A 13,121-nucleotide genomic window follows, 5' to 3' on the forward strand; every position below is an offset into this window, starting at 1 on the left:
TTTATGCTAAAAGGCATTTTCATTTTCACTTGGGTTCTTCTTGGCAGCAAGGTTTGATGTCTGAATTTTAAAAATTCATTTGTCTGACAAAAGGACGGATGAGTTGAATTTGGGTCTTAAACTGAAAAATATGAACTACATGGACCACACGTAGGGATGACCTATGTCCCATTTCAAAACTATCTACCAAAATCTTTCTCTTTTTACATTTGCTGCTTAGTTGGATGCAATCTTTACCTTACACACAATGAAAAGGTATTTAAGGAACTAATTTATTATTTGGAAAAATTTCAAGTGATCATTATTTTCTTTGCAGGAATATGTTCCCTCCAAATCTGGTAGAAGCTTGCTTTAAACAGGTAAATACTCTACAGCCATGAATTCCCCTTTGAAATTCCTCTTTGGCAAACAGAGTGTGGCTGTCTTTTTGATTGAATTTACTTTTTTTTCCTGTTTCCCTGCAATAAGAAACACTTCCTTTTGCCAACTAGATGGAAAGCACTAGAGTTTTCTGGGGAATTGGGAGGGGAGGGAGGGGTCTTCCCTTGTATTGAAGGCTTATTAGTTTCCAGACACTATATGTCTTGCATACAAATGGCTCATTAAGTCTCTGTTAATTGTTAAGAAGGCTAATCAGGAGACTTTTTCCCTTCCTCCATGTCCCATACACAAAAGCTCATCAAGCACACAAACTCCACTATAAGATATATTTACAACTTGCTTCAAAGATTAGGGAGATTATTCAAGTTTCTGGGTTTGATTTTAAAAGTCAGTGGGTTGTGTTTTTTAAAAGTCTGTTAAGGGCCTTATGGATTCTAAAGGAGGAACCATGTCAGAAAGGATTGCCACCATCATGTATTGAACGTCCACTCAGTGCCACGCACTAATGTTATATTTGCTCCTCACATAAATATGTTGAGTATGATTGTCTTCATTTCATCATTGAGGCAACTCTTCTATGATCATTCAGAGGGGTCATGTAACAGGCATACGATTTCACAAGTAGTAAATGCCAGACCCAGAATTCAAACCTATTGTGCCGATTTCAAATTCTGTCACCTTTCTGCTTCTACATTCTGTTCCCTTTCCTGGAAAGTGGTATCTAGGCTGATGCGACACTTCCCAGGAGGCCGTAGTGAGCTCCAGTTCCTTTTAGCACCAAATCCAAGCAACCCTTGGCTCTCTGTGTTGAACACACAAATACATTTTACTATTAGGGGGATAAAATGAGTAAAGCTCATTCTAACCTCAATTGAATAATAAAAAAAAAGCTTTGTTACCCAAAATATTAAGAGGGAAACAATTAGACATTATAGTTGTTAAATAGTAGTTCCCAAACATTTCCCCAGATGGTGTCACTTTACCCTAACCCTTGTGCTTGGGATCTGTAAAATAAACAAAACCAAACCCTGACCTCATGGAAGACCAAGTTTTCCATTCTTCACTTTTTTCCCCTTTTAAAATTTGTATTGACCATTTTTAATAGTCAAGTTTGCACTAACTGCAAAATTCAAACAGAATTCTTTTTTAAAAAAAAAAAAAAAGGCTGACAAGGCAGAATCTAACTCTTTTTATTCAAAACAACTGCAACCATAAATAATAATCCCCTTTCAATCCATCCAGCCAACCCCAGCACCATGGGGCTGATTCTTCCAGTTAGTCAGCTGGCACTGGACAAATTCAAAAACGTTGATTTCTAGCAGCACTAGAAAAAGTGCTGACTCACGCAGATTTATTGTATTCAATATTTGGTTTTGGATAGCACTTACACGATTTTGAAGGAGAAGCAAATGCATCATCCCAGATCTATTTGTCTTAAATCAGAATGCAAGTGAGGTTGCAATTTCTGTGTAGGCTGCAAACTGTGTCTTAGGGGAAAGAGTTGGAGGTATAGGAAAAGCTAGTTGGATTGAAAATTCACCCTAGACGGTCTAAAATTGGGGTGCACTAAAATGCATAAGCACCCCAGTTGAACAGAGATTTGACTGAAATAGGAGACAGAAGGGGACCAGTTTCTTTGTTAAAATTACACAGCAATTCCACTGATTGTTTAGGGCTATGTCTGCAGTATTGACAGCTAGCCATGTCTTTGTTTGGAAATTATAGTTTCCCACTGGACAAAAAAAGTCTCCCATACTTTACCAATACTCTTAGTAAAGTGATGGCCAAGCATTCCGTGTACAGCTGTGCTTTCTTCCCCTAGACTCTAGATCCAGTCAACATCCATAGATGCTGAAAGTATCCATAGATACTTTCTTTGGTGCTTCAGTACCATCAACGTGAAGGCCAGAAATTCTGTTCTTATTAAAATCATAAAGACATGGGCTTGTTTCAAATGGCCACAGTAATACACTCAGCATCTTCTGTCTGGGGCATCTATGCACAAGTTTTGGTATAAAGACCATCTCCCTTTATTTCTTTAAGATTTATTTATTTATTTATGGTTTCCTGGATCTTCATTGCTGCTCACAAGCTTTCTCTAGTTGCAGCGAGCAGGAACTACATTCTGGTTGCAACACGCAGGCTCAGTAGTTGCGGCACACTGGCTTAGTTGCCCCACAGCATGTGAGATCCTCCTGGACCAGAGATTGAACCTGTGTTCCCTGCATTGGCAGGGGGATTCCTAATCACTGGGCAAACAGGGAAGCCTCACAATCATTTCCTGAGTAAGAGGAGAAACTCCTCTATAGACTTGAGAAGTGGGTTGTCATCCTCACCAATCAAGCACCTCTTAAGAACTGATACAGTCAGGATTACCTGGAGGAATGTTGTTTGGGGAGATTAAAATTTGTAATTCTCACCAAAATCTCCAACTAAGTCTAGTCCCAGAAGAGCTTTATATGTGAATACCATTAGCCAACATTAAAATCTGTTTTAATTTACCAGATGACCTCATATATTCTGTTTAATTTGATCATTACAGCAACCCTGTGAGGTAGAGCCAGACCAGTGACCCTTGTTTTGCTATGCATATGACTGAAGGGAGATTAGGTGATCTGCCAATGATCCCATAACATGAACCCATAGAGGATACAAGGGTCATTGTGAATATCTTTTAATTTTTAAAACACCTATCACAGTCATTTTATTAGGGTTTCAGAAACATGCATATGTTTACTCCAACATCTTCAATCTCTTTCCTGTTACGATTTGCTGTATATTTAAGTGTGTGTGTGTGTGTGTGTGTGTGTGTCTGTACTGAGGAAGTAGTAGAGGTTTGTCACAGATTAGATAGATGATAGATATAGATAGATACTTTCTATAACACAGTTCTCTGAATTCAGGGTAATGTATATCATTACAGAAAATGCAAGCAGAAAGTACAAAGAAGAGAAGAAAAATCGTCTTTCATCACTGTTGTGTCTTTTCTTTTTAAGTTTAAAACCAACTATGAGAAGAGGAGCTTTAAAGTGCCCATCCAGCCCAATGAAACACTCATGGGCGCCGTGATAAACAATGTGTCAGAGGCCATGGAGACTCTGACGAGGATCACAGAAGAGCTAGTCCCAGTCCCAGGGTCTGTGAATGGGGTCAATGCCCTGGGACTAGTTGTCTTCTCCATGTGCTTCGGATTTGTGATTGGAAACATGAAGGAGCAGGGCCAGGCCCTGCGAGAGTTCTTTGATTCTCTCAACGAAGCCATCATGAGATTGGTAGCAGTGATCATGTGGTATGTATTTCCATTTGCTCTGTATGCTCTATAGAAGATGCTTATTGCCATCAACTTGTGTTCTGTTCTGAGGAAGATGCCGCCAGGCAGGATGGCCAATTGCAAAGATTTCATCCGGGTAAGCATAAGAAAATCAGTGACTTTCTGGGCTGGTGGTAGCCTTGAACATATCTGTGAACCTCTCTTCATTAGTTTGCTTCTGTGGTTTTGAAAGGTGTCAACTCCTTTACTCCAGTGCTGATGGCATCCCATTGCTCATTCCTCTTTTATAACTAATTAACTATTCATTCAATATGTATTTTTTATCATCTCCTGTATACCAAGCATTTAATGCCAGGCACTATGGATATAGCACTGAGTAAAACAGACAAGGATGTCCTAGATCTTACATTTTTTTTTATTCTTTTCCATTATAGTTTATTATAAGATATTGCATATAGTTTCCTGAGCTATACAGCGGGACTTTGTTTGGATCTTATATTCTTAAACAAATCAACCATATGCTTGAGTCACAAGTGCTATGGAGAAAAAATAAAATAAAACATGAGATTTTATTTTGTATAATATCATATGGTGTGATAAAAAAAATAACTGAGGAGGAGGCTTAAAATTTGCCTTGGTTGGGACAGAAAGGCCTCTGAAGAGATGGATGACATTTTTTGCTGAGATCTGAGACCAGGAGAAGCTAGGTATACAAAGTAGTAAGAATCACATTCCCAGGAGAGGGAAAAACAGAGGCCCCTGAACCATCAGAAAAAGTGAGCTCTCCTCTCCTCCACTTCAGTCCTAAGAAGGAAGTGTAAATGGCCCTTCTGCAGCTAGTGTGAGAGACTGATGGGAAGTGTTATAGAAAGCCAAGCCACAATTTATAACAAAACTTCCTTCAAAGAAAGTTGAGAGCAGGAGACAAAGGAAAAGACTAAATCCACAGAGGAACACTGACCTTGGAAAAGTAAACTCTCCCCAGCAGGGAAGAACCCAGTGATTGGTTTAAACCTCCTGTGAGGGTTGCTTTCCTTTTATCCTTTATTTTTAATCCAGACTCCCTCTTGGCACCTGAGGCAGGAAGGCATCCATTTCTAAGAAAAGCACTCACCAACGTGATTAAAAATATCCTTGGTCTTTATTGCCACCGAAGCCCAGAGAATCCATTTTTCAGGAGTTTGTACAAGATGGATATGAAGTCGGAAACACAAAGATGATCAGAGTGCGGTCTCCACAGGCGTCCCTGTTGAAATGCTGGGGGCCCTCTTTGGAAACCTTGGCAGGGCTGAAAGTGGACATTTATCTTCATATTATTAAAATGCCTCTACCTTTCACCTCTTTTATGAAAGAAGTCTATTCAAGGCTGCTGAATGAACCTCACATGTAGCTTTTCTAGCTGTATATTTCGCCTGCACATTCAACATTGAGTTATTACATTTCTGAAAACAGGTACTCTTATACTTTCCTGGCCTGTGTTTTTAAAGGACTTTTAAAAGAACCATTGTATTTTTCAATATGAAAGAAGTCCTCCACAGTTCCCAACAGACCCTTCTCCTGAAGGGTGATCGACTTCTCTGTTTATGGTAATGGGAGTTGGGTTGTAGTTTACAGCATACTTAGGACAAAGAGAGTTGAAGGCCAGGCAGCACAGCCTTGATTCAATGTATACAATCCATTTCATGTCTCCAATGTTAATTCTTGCTCAGAGGTAGAATGAGATCTAGAATAAGGATTGCAAATAGCAGTAGCAGCCTGTGGATAATAATTGCTTAAGTAGAGCACTTATAACCTGATTGTGGAAGTACATACATGCATGTTATTAGCTTTGATAGCGGTGAATTTATTTTATGATTGCCTTCTACTCATCGCAAATGGTGTTAGTTTTTCATTTGCACTGTAACATATAATTTCCTCTTATAGTACATTTATTTAAGTAAAAAAAAATTAATACTAAGTATGTAATATTGTAACAAGGTTGTAATATAGGAAAAGCCAATAAAAGTGGTCCTTGATAAAGAGAGTTGACTGCAAATCTAAAACACTGAAATGGCATGCTATACATCTGGCTTTAGCTTGGAAATCAGTCTCTGATGTGGGAAATGCTGCCCCCCCTGCCCCACCCAGATGTCTGGAAATTGGTTCAGTGGATTCTGACTGTTCAGGGTATTTAGCAGGAGGTGGTGGGGAGGGCTCAGAGAGTGGATGGCGTCTGAGCACCCCCAAAGTGACCGAGGTATTTAGGGAAAAAAAGAGGTAAGTAACAAAACCTCTGAACCTACCATTTTTCTTGGTTTTGGAGAAAAAAAAAAACAACTGTGACCTAAAGAAATTCTGAGTGAAAGGAAAGCCTAAAGTACTATTTATATTTAAATTTATATTTTAAAAAAGGAAAGAAAGAAGTTCATAATTTATGCAAGCCCTCATAGTATCCTGGGCAGAAAAGTTGGGAAATCAACTCTCATTGACTTTTTCTTATCACTTGGTAATTTCTGTGAAACAATTTGTTGGAAATCAGACTTCCAACTGTGCATGTGTTGCTTCTACATAGGTACGCCCCTCTGGGCATACTCTTCCTGATTGCAGGGAAAATTGTTGAGATGGAAGACATGGGGGTGATTGGGGGACAGCTGGCCATGTACACAGTGACAGTCATCGTGGGCTTGCTCATCCATGCCGTCATTGTCCTACCCCTCCTCTACTTCCTGGTAACGCGGAAAAACCCCTGGATTTTCATTGGAGGGTTGCTGCAAGCACTCATCACGGCTCTGGGAACTTCCTCCAGGTATAGATATATCCATGGCTTATTCCTATCGGAAAATATATTTCAAACCTTACTTTGAACCAGAACCTGCAGACTGGAGTGACAGGGTGGATTTTTTCCATGTTTTAAACACCCAGACACATGCATTGGCTTTTTGACTCTGATGCTAATCAGACTGATTTGGGATTTAGGGAGTGGCTGGCTGTACACACTTGTAGGGGAAAAATAGAAATCAACTGTCCTTTCCTGCCCACTCTCATCTCCCTTGTCCAGTCGCCATTTACCTGAGATGCCAGAGCATCAGCACAGGCTCTTCTTGCGGTGGTTGCGGAGTAATCACAAGCGATGCCTCTTGGAGGAACCTAGAAGCAGGAGAGCTGTCAAATGACACAGTGAGGGGACCCACTGTTCCTAATCCTGCTCCCCTATTTATAATCGTGCTGACTTAGTTCCCTTTAATTTATGGGAGAGGAAGGAACTCTCTGTCCAAAGTACTAAAACAGACAGGCACAATAGTAGGACCAACTCCCTAAGGGTTGTTGTTGCAAGAAGCGAATGAGGTAAGCCATGCTTCACATCGTCAGGATGGCCAGCTGACGTGTCCTGTTTTACTGTGCTCAGCTCCGCCACCCTACCCATCACCTTCAAGTGCCTGGAGGAGATCAATGGCGTGGACAAGCGCGTTACCAGATTCGTGCTCCCGGTAGGGGCCACCATCAACATGGATGGGACCGCCCTCTATGAGGCTTTGGCTGCCATTTTCATTGCTCAAGTTAACAACTTTGAACTGAACTTTGGACAGATTATTACAATCAGGTACAAGGAATATTCTACATGACATTTTCTTAAGAATGCCTTTAAATGATGAGCTAGTGATCAGGGCCACCTGGCTGAGGGTAACACCCAGGGATGACACAACCACAAGCTCTGGTCCCTTACTCTGTAGAACTTGGTACTATACACGGGGGACGATGTGAGGGAACCATGAACAGTCTCTTCCACAGACTTATTACTGTATGAATACCACTTCATATCTACTCATAAAACATTTTCACATTGTCACATAAGCCTATCAAATTGATATTTAACAAATTGAGTTCCAGATGGGTTATGTGCCTTACAAATGAAATTCACATCGCCTCTGTAAAAAATATTGATAGTGCTACAGAACTTTGTTCATAAATCATGTTGCTTTTGGATTCATAAATTTGATTTTTTTTCCTGACCACAGTGGCCATACAAGTTCTGTATCCCTTACAGTCCTCTGCTTGAATAGAGGAATTATTAGAAATAAATTGTTATTATAACTGTACAGTGTTTTAGACCTTACAGAATACTTTCAGGTACATGAGGAAGTATTCTATAACATCGTAGGGGAAAGGCCAAAAGAACTTTTTGGCCAACCCAGTATCTAGGTACAAGGTTCTGTATTTAGAAAAGGCTGTAATAGTAGGACCTACTCCCGAAGGGTTGTTGCAAGAAGCAAATGAGGTAAGCCATGCTTCACATATCAGGAGGCACATAATAGGCATTTGATAAGTATTAGCTAATATGCTTATTAACTCAGTGGGTTTTTTAACAATCTCATTTACATTTTTCTGAAGTGTGTCCTCTCATGTTAACTTGGCAAGTCAGACACCACCACTGTGCGTTTTATAGGGTCTGCTCTCTATTGGGGGAGATTTAAACAAAGGTTTTCTGTTTGGGGACTTCCTCTAACAGCATCACAGCCACGGCTGCAAGTATTGGGGCAGCTGGGATTCCTCAGGCAGGCCTGGTCACCATGGTCATCGTGCTGACATCTGTGGGCCTGCCCACCGACGACATCACACTCATCATCGCAGTGGACTGGTTCCTGTGAGTACACTCGGACTGCATCATCCGGCTTGCCGTCATGGGGGCCCCTCTGTCATCTTAGGACACCAGGCAGCCTGACACCCCTGCCAAAGGGCTCCAGGAAGGGGGGCAGCTTGGCCTGTAATTAAATTGTGCTCCCTGCCTGATCCTGGTGGCTATCTGGAGCCTGAGTCCCAGACTCTATGCACACTCACCCCCTTATCAGCCCACAGGGCACATCTGGCTGTTAATACTTCTCACTCCATAAAGCCATTTGGGGATTGGGAAACCCACTGTCTGCAAAGTCAACATAAATCAGCGAAGTCAGTTCTGAATTGCACAACGTGTCCCCGTGGCAGCTGGGACAGAAGTGTGGGCCTCCCAGGCTGGCTCAGACTTTCTCCTTGTGCTTCCCATTCCAATGGCGTAATACAGGGCGGATGTTCCCAAATGATCCCCACAGGGAGCGGGGCGGCCCTGAAGACAGTGGGAAGAGAGCTGGCGTCATTAAGTGGAATTGATTTTTGGCTCTGGGGAAAATTCCAAGAACAGTACCCTAGACCCTAACCTCTAGGGCCTATCCCTCTGCCCTTTTCCCCTCACCTTTTCGACTGACACGTCCCGCTCCTCTTCTTTCCCTTCCACTTACAGAATTTCTCCCCAGGATGCCCAGGTTGAAAGCCTAGAAGGACGCAGTAGGTGCTAGAGTCTACATAGAGGCTGTGAGCTAGATCTAATGACCGCGAAAAGCTCAGAGTGCTCAAGGCAATATAAGGTGGGGGGGGGGGGGGGTAATTAACTGAAGCTTGAGATCCACAGTCACTTGGATCTGGGCCTGTGTCCTGCCCCTGTGTGATCCTGGGGGGTTACCCAGCCACCCTGGTTTCCTCTGTAAAATGAAGACAGTAATGTCTTCTACCTCCCAGTGGTGCTATGAGGATTAAATGCAGTGGTACGTAGGAAGCATTCGGCCCACTATCTGCCCCACAGTCCTACTCAACTCATGTGAAGACTTTTATAGCGTAAACCCATGTTTCTCAAAGGTTTTGGTCTTATAACCCCTTTACATTTAAAAAATTGAGGACTCCCAAAGCTCTTTTAATCTGTATGGGTCATATCTATCAATATTCATCATGTTAGAAAAACTTGGGCATTTTTAAAATGTTGAATACATTTAAAGATTACAATAATAAATTCATTACATGTTAACATATATAATGTTTTTCTGAAAAAATACCACCTTCCAAACCAAAAACTTAGGGGAAAGAATGACATCATTTTACATCTTTGCAGATCTCCTTAATATCTAGCTTAATACAAGACTAACTGCTTCTGCCTTCAATCTCTTTTGTTAACTTTTGTGTTATGTTGTAGTATTCTAGAAACTCCACTAGATAGACATTCATGAGAAGGTGAGATGGAAAGGGGCAAATAATATCTTGGCATTATTATGAAAATTGTTTTTGCCTCAGGGACCTCCAGGGGTCTCTAGAGTCCAATTTGAGACCTTCTGGTAAAAGGAAGAAAAGAGAACCAAAGATTAATTTTAAATAGAAGGAGACAGGGAAGCAGAACTTAAGAGATGCCCCCAATGACTTAGCTGGCTAGTTAGAACATGAGCTGGAATCTCACGATGTTTACTGGTGCCTCGTTTTTCACGCCTCCCTGCTCTTCCCCAGGGACCGCCTTCGCACCACCACCAACGTGTTGGGAGACTCCCTGGGAGCCGGCATTGTTGAACACTTGTCGCGACATGAACTGAAGAACCGGGATGTCGAAATGGGTAACTCAGTGATTGAAGAGAATGAAATGAAGAAACCATATCAACTGATTTCCCAGGAAAGCGAAATTGAAAAATCCATGGACAGTGAGACGAAGATGTAGACTAACACAAAGAAATGCTTCCTTGAGCACCAGGTGTTTGGAAACCATCATACAATGCTTCCATCTCATTGCAATCATTCTCGCCAGAAGCCCCTTACCTCCCTTCTCCTCCCTGCCCTGACAGGATTGGGAAGTATTCATCCAAAATCAAGGGAGGATTTTGCAGTGGCCAAAATGTATAGTTTTCATCCCAGTCTTGAAATTTTTAAGTCATTTCATGTTAGTCTTATCTAATAAGGTACTGAAATAAAAAAAAATAGTCCTGATCAGATCTTACAAGTTTCTGTGGCACACAATCCTGTAAATGTGATAGATCTTATAATTTAAAGACTCAAAACAAATACTAGGCTAAAATCATGGTTTTGAATCAACTTTCAGAATGGAAAAATCCTTCAGAATACAATTCAGTTTTAGGATCAAAACAAAACAAATTGATCAGCAAAGGGTTATTAGTTGGATATTAAGAGGGTTCCCCCCCCCACTTCCTCCTATGATTTGTGTCCTTATTTTATTAGTAGCAGGACAACATTAATACACACCTAGCACAGCTGTAAGGAGGCATGTAAAGAGAAATTTCCATGTGGCCATGGGGGAGTTATGAAGTCTTATCTCTAGGCCTCAGTGTTCCCATCTATAAAATGAGCAAGTTCCTTAGATACCTTTATGATTGATTCCAGTCCAAACATCTGGTGGCACCATGAAAGAGCATGTCCTCCAATTCCCCTCAGAATGTTCTGTAGCATGGATCATTCCATGGAGCATGGGACTTTCAAAGCAAAAAGCGAGTGAACGTTTCTAAATGGTGGGGGTGGGGTGGCTGTGCAGTTTACGAGGTCCTGTGTCCAAAATGTCAGTTACACGTCACCAGACTGGAGGCATTCCAGGAGTGGAATTGTGCGTGAAACTCTGCTTAGTTCTTCCCAAGAGGGGACGTATTCCCTTCTTTCTTACCAAACTTAAGGGACTCTTCTGGGAAGGATGTCTCCCACCACTCCTCAGCTGACAATAGACTTTTAGAAAATAAAAAGTAAGACTATCAGTTAGCAAGGGTGCTTACCCGTCTTACTTTGGAACACTAAAGAGCCAGCCAGGAAAGGATGGAGCATGGTTGACATTATAAACAGAGGATTTTAAAACACCAAGATCATAAGTCATCTTTAAGGAAGAGGTTTTTTTTTTAAACCTGAAACACTTTTTCTCTTCAGTTCAAAAATCATTCCCTAAGGAAGTCTGCAGATTAAAATATAAGGTCACTTATATTATTTTAAGCAAGTCAAATGAATGAGCTCTGTCTCTACTAGAGATCCCAGAGTCAGGTGGGTGGTCTCTTATTTGAAAAGGTTTTCGACTCCCCTCAAGAGTTCTTAGAATGAGTAAAACAAGATATTTCTTTGTGTTGGAACATCACTCACAAAATCATTCAAAATCTTAAGCTGGAGTGGTGTTTGATTTGATTGTGTTTGTGTCCATGAGAGAAATGGTAGAAGATGAATCGGTATGAAGCCATGTCAGCGTGGTTCCAAGAAAAAAAAAAAAAAAACATTGGGGCATTAGTTTCAGGCAAGGCAGCTACCAGGTTTAGAGGAAATTAATGTTTTTTTTTACCCTCTAAGGAAAATGCAGTCAAAGATGTGAAGTGAGAGCTGTCAGACAATAGCAACTGTGTTTGAGTTTCTGACTGAAAATGGTGAAGAATGGACTTAATCATGCTAACAGATTGAAAATCTAGACATACATCCTCTGATACACAATTAGAGATATTTTTATATAGATTGCAAGCATTACGTGTGTACAAAAGTTAACATTAGGCTGTGGTGGAATAACCGTTTAATGTCAAGGTTCTATTTGGGAAATACACTACAAAACTTAATGTATTATCCATGGCTGTCATGACACCAGTAGAGCAAAAATTAATCATGTCAAATTAACTCTGTTACACAGTGTGATCTTTTTTAATACTAACCATCTCTTATGGAAAGCAGATCCTCTGAGATGACCCTCTCGCCAGCCCATCACAGGCTCTGCATATCACATGTACCCAGTGTGGACTGAGAAGCGTTACTTTGTAGATGTATTTTCAATAAAGAAAAAAAATTAGTTTTACATGATATCTTTGCATGTTGTTATTATTCTTCTCCCTGAAGGAAAATAAACTTTTCATTCAAGGAAGTATTTCAGTGGGGTCAGGATAATGCTGGGAAGGATGCCTTGCAGTTTTTTGGTTTGTTTGTTATTTTTTTCCCTTTTTAGATTTTACTAGGTAAAATCTTGGAAGGTCCAGCTAGGGAACCCAAACACAAGAAAATCAGAAAGGACATACTCTCCCTGCCCAACTCCTTAAACCGAAGCTGGAAACAGGAGGAGGTGAGGGAAGCATTTTGCCTTAACAGCCTGCATTTACTTGTTCATTTCAGATTCAGATTTCTCCAATAGAGTGAATCATTTCCATGTTGGGATTAATTAGAAAAGTGTAATGCCACCAGTGGTTCTTCTAAAAAAAAGTAATTTCCTGTCTGACCTTCAAATTAGGTAGATTTATCTATGTGATGACTGCTGCCATTTGTGAAAAGAGCTGAATAAGATCTCAAGGGATATTTCAGAAACAGCCAGTGTGCCAGTGAACCATTCTATTCATAAAGTATGAATTATGAGTAACCACTTTTTTTTTTCCTGTCATGCTTTTTAATAAAGAACTGAGAGGCAGTATCATGGAATGCCCAGATTAAAGTTGTGTCTGGACACCTTTTAATCTAACCGTCTACCAGCAGGTGGCAGCCACCTAGAGGAGGGGCTCTTAAGTATGGTCCACAAAACCCCTAGATCAGGGGTCCCCAACCTCTGGGCCAGTATCTCCTGTAACAGTATCTCCTGTCAGGTCAGCAACAGCATTAGATTAGAAATAAAGTGCACAGTAAATGTAAAGCACTTAAATCATCCCAAACCATCCCCACCACCCTATCCATGGAAAAGTTGTTTTCCATGAAA

At 40.9% G+C, this 13,121-nt stretch overlaps 1 protein-coding gene across 2 annotated transcripts in view; it reads left to right on the forward strand.

Moving 5' to 3' along the window:
- SLC1A3 (solute carrier family 1 member 3) overlaps window positions 1-12,236 on the forward strand; it is a 79,169-nt gene extending 66,933 nt beyond the window's left edge. For both annotated transcript variants that reach the window (XM_065905518.1, XM_065905519.1), the window contains 6 exons: window positions 317-359; window positions 3,378-3,670; window positions 6,204-6,437; window positions 7,038-7,232; window positions 8,139-8,273; window positions 9,932-12,236. In XM_065905518.1, coding sequence (XP_065761590.1) covers window positions 317-359; window positions 3,378-3,670; window positions 6,204-6,437; window positions 7,038-7,232; window positions 8,139-8,273; window positions 9,932-10,136 — 1,105 coding nt within the window. In that variant the 3' untranslated portion in view covers window positions 10,137-12,236. The remainder of the gene's footprint in view (window positions 1-316; window positions 360-3,377; window positions 3,671-6,203; window positions 6,438-7,037; window positions 7,233-8,138; window positions 8,274-9,931) is intronic.
- Window positions 12,237-13,121: the final 885 nt, after the last annotated feature.

Source organism: Muntiacus reevesi, chromosome 14, assembly GCF_963930625.1.
Source record: "Muntiacus reevesi chromosome 14, mMunRee1.1, whole genome shotgun sequence".
NCBI classification, from domain to species: domain Eukaryota; kingdom Metazoa; phylum Chordata; class Mammalia; order Artiodactyla; family Cervidae; genus Muntiacus; species Muntiacus reevesi.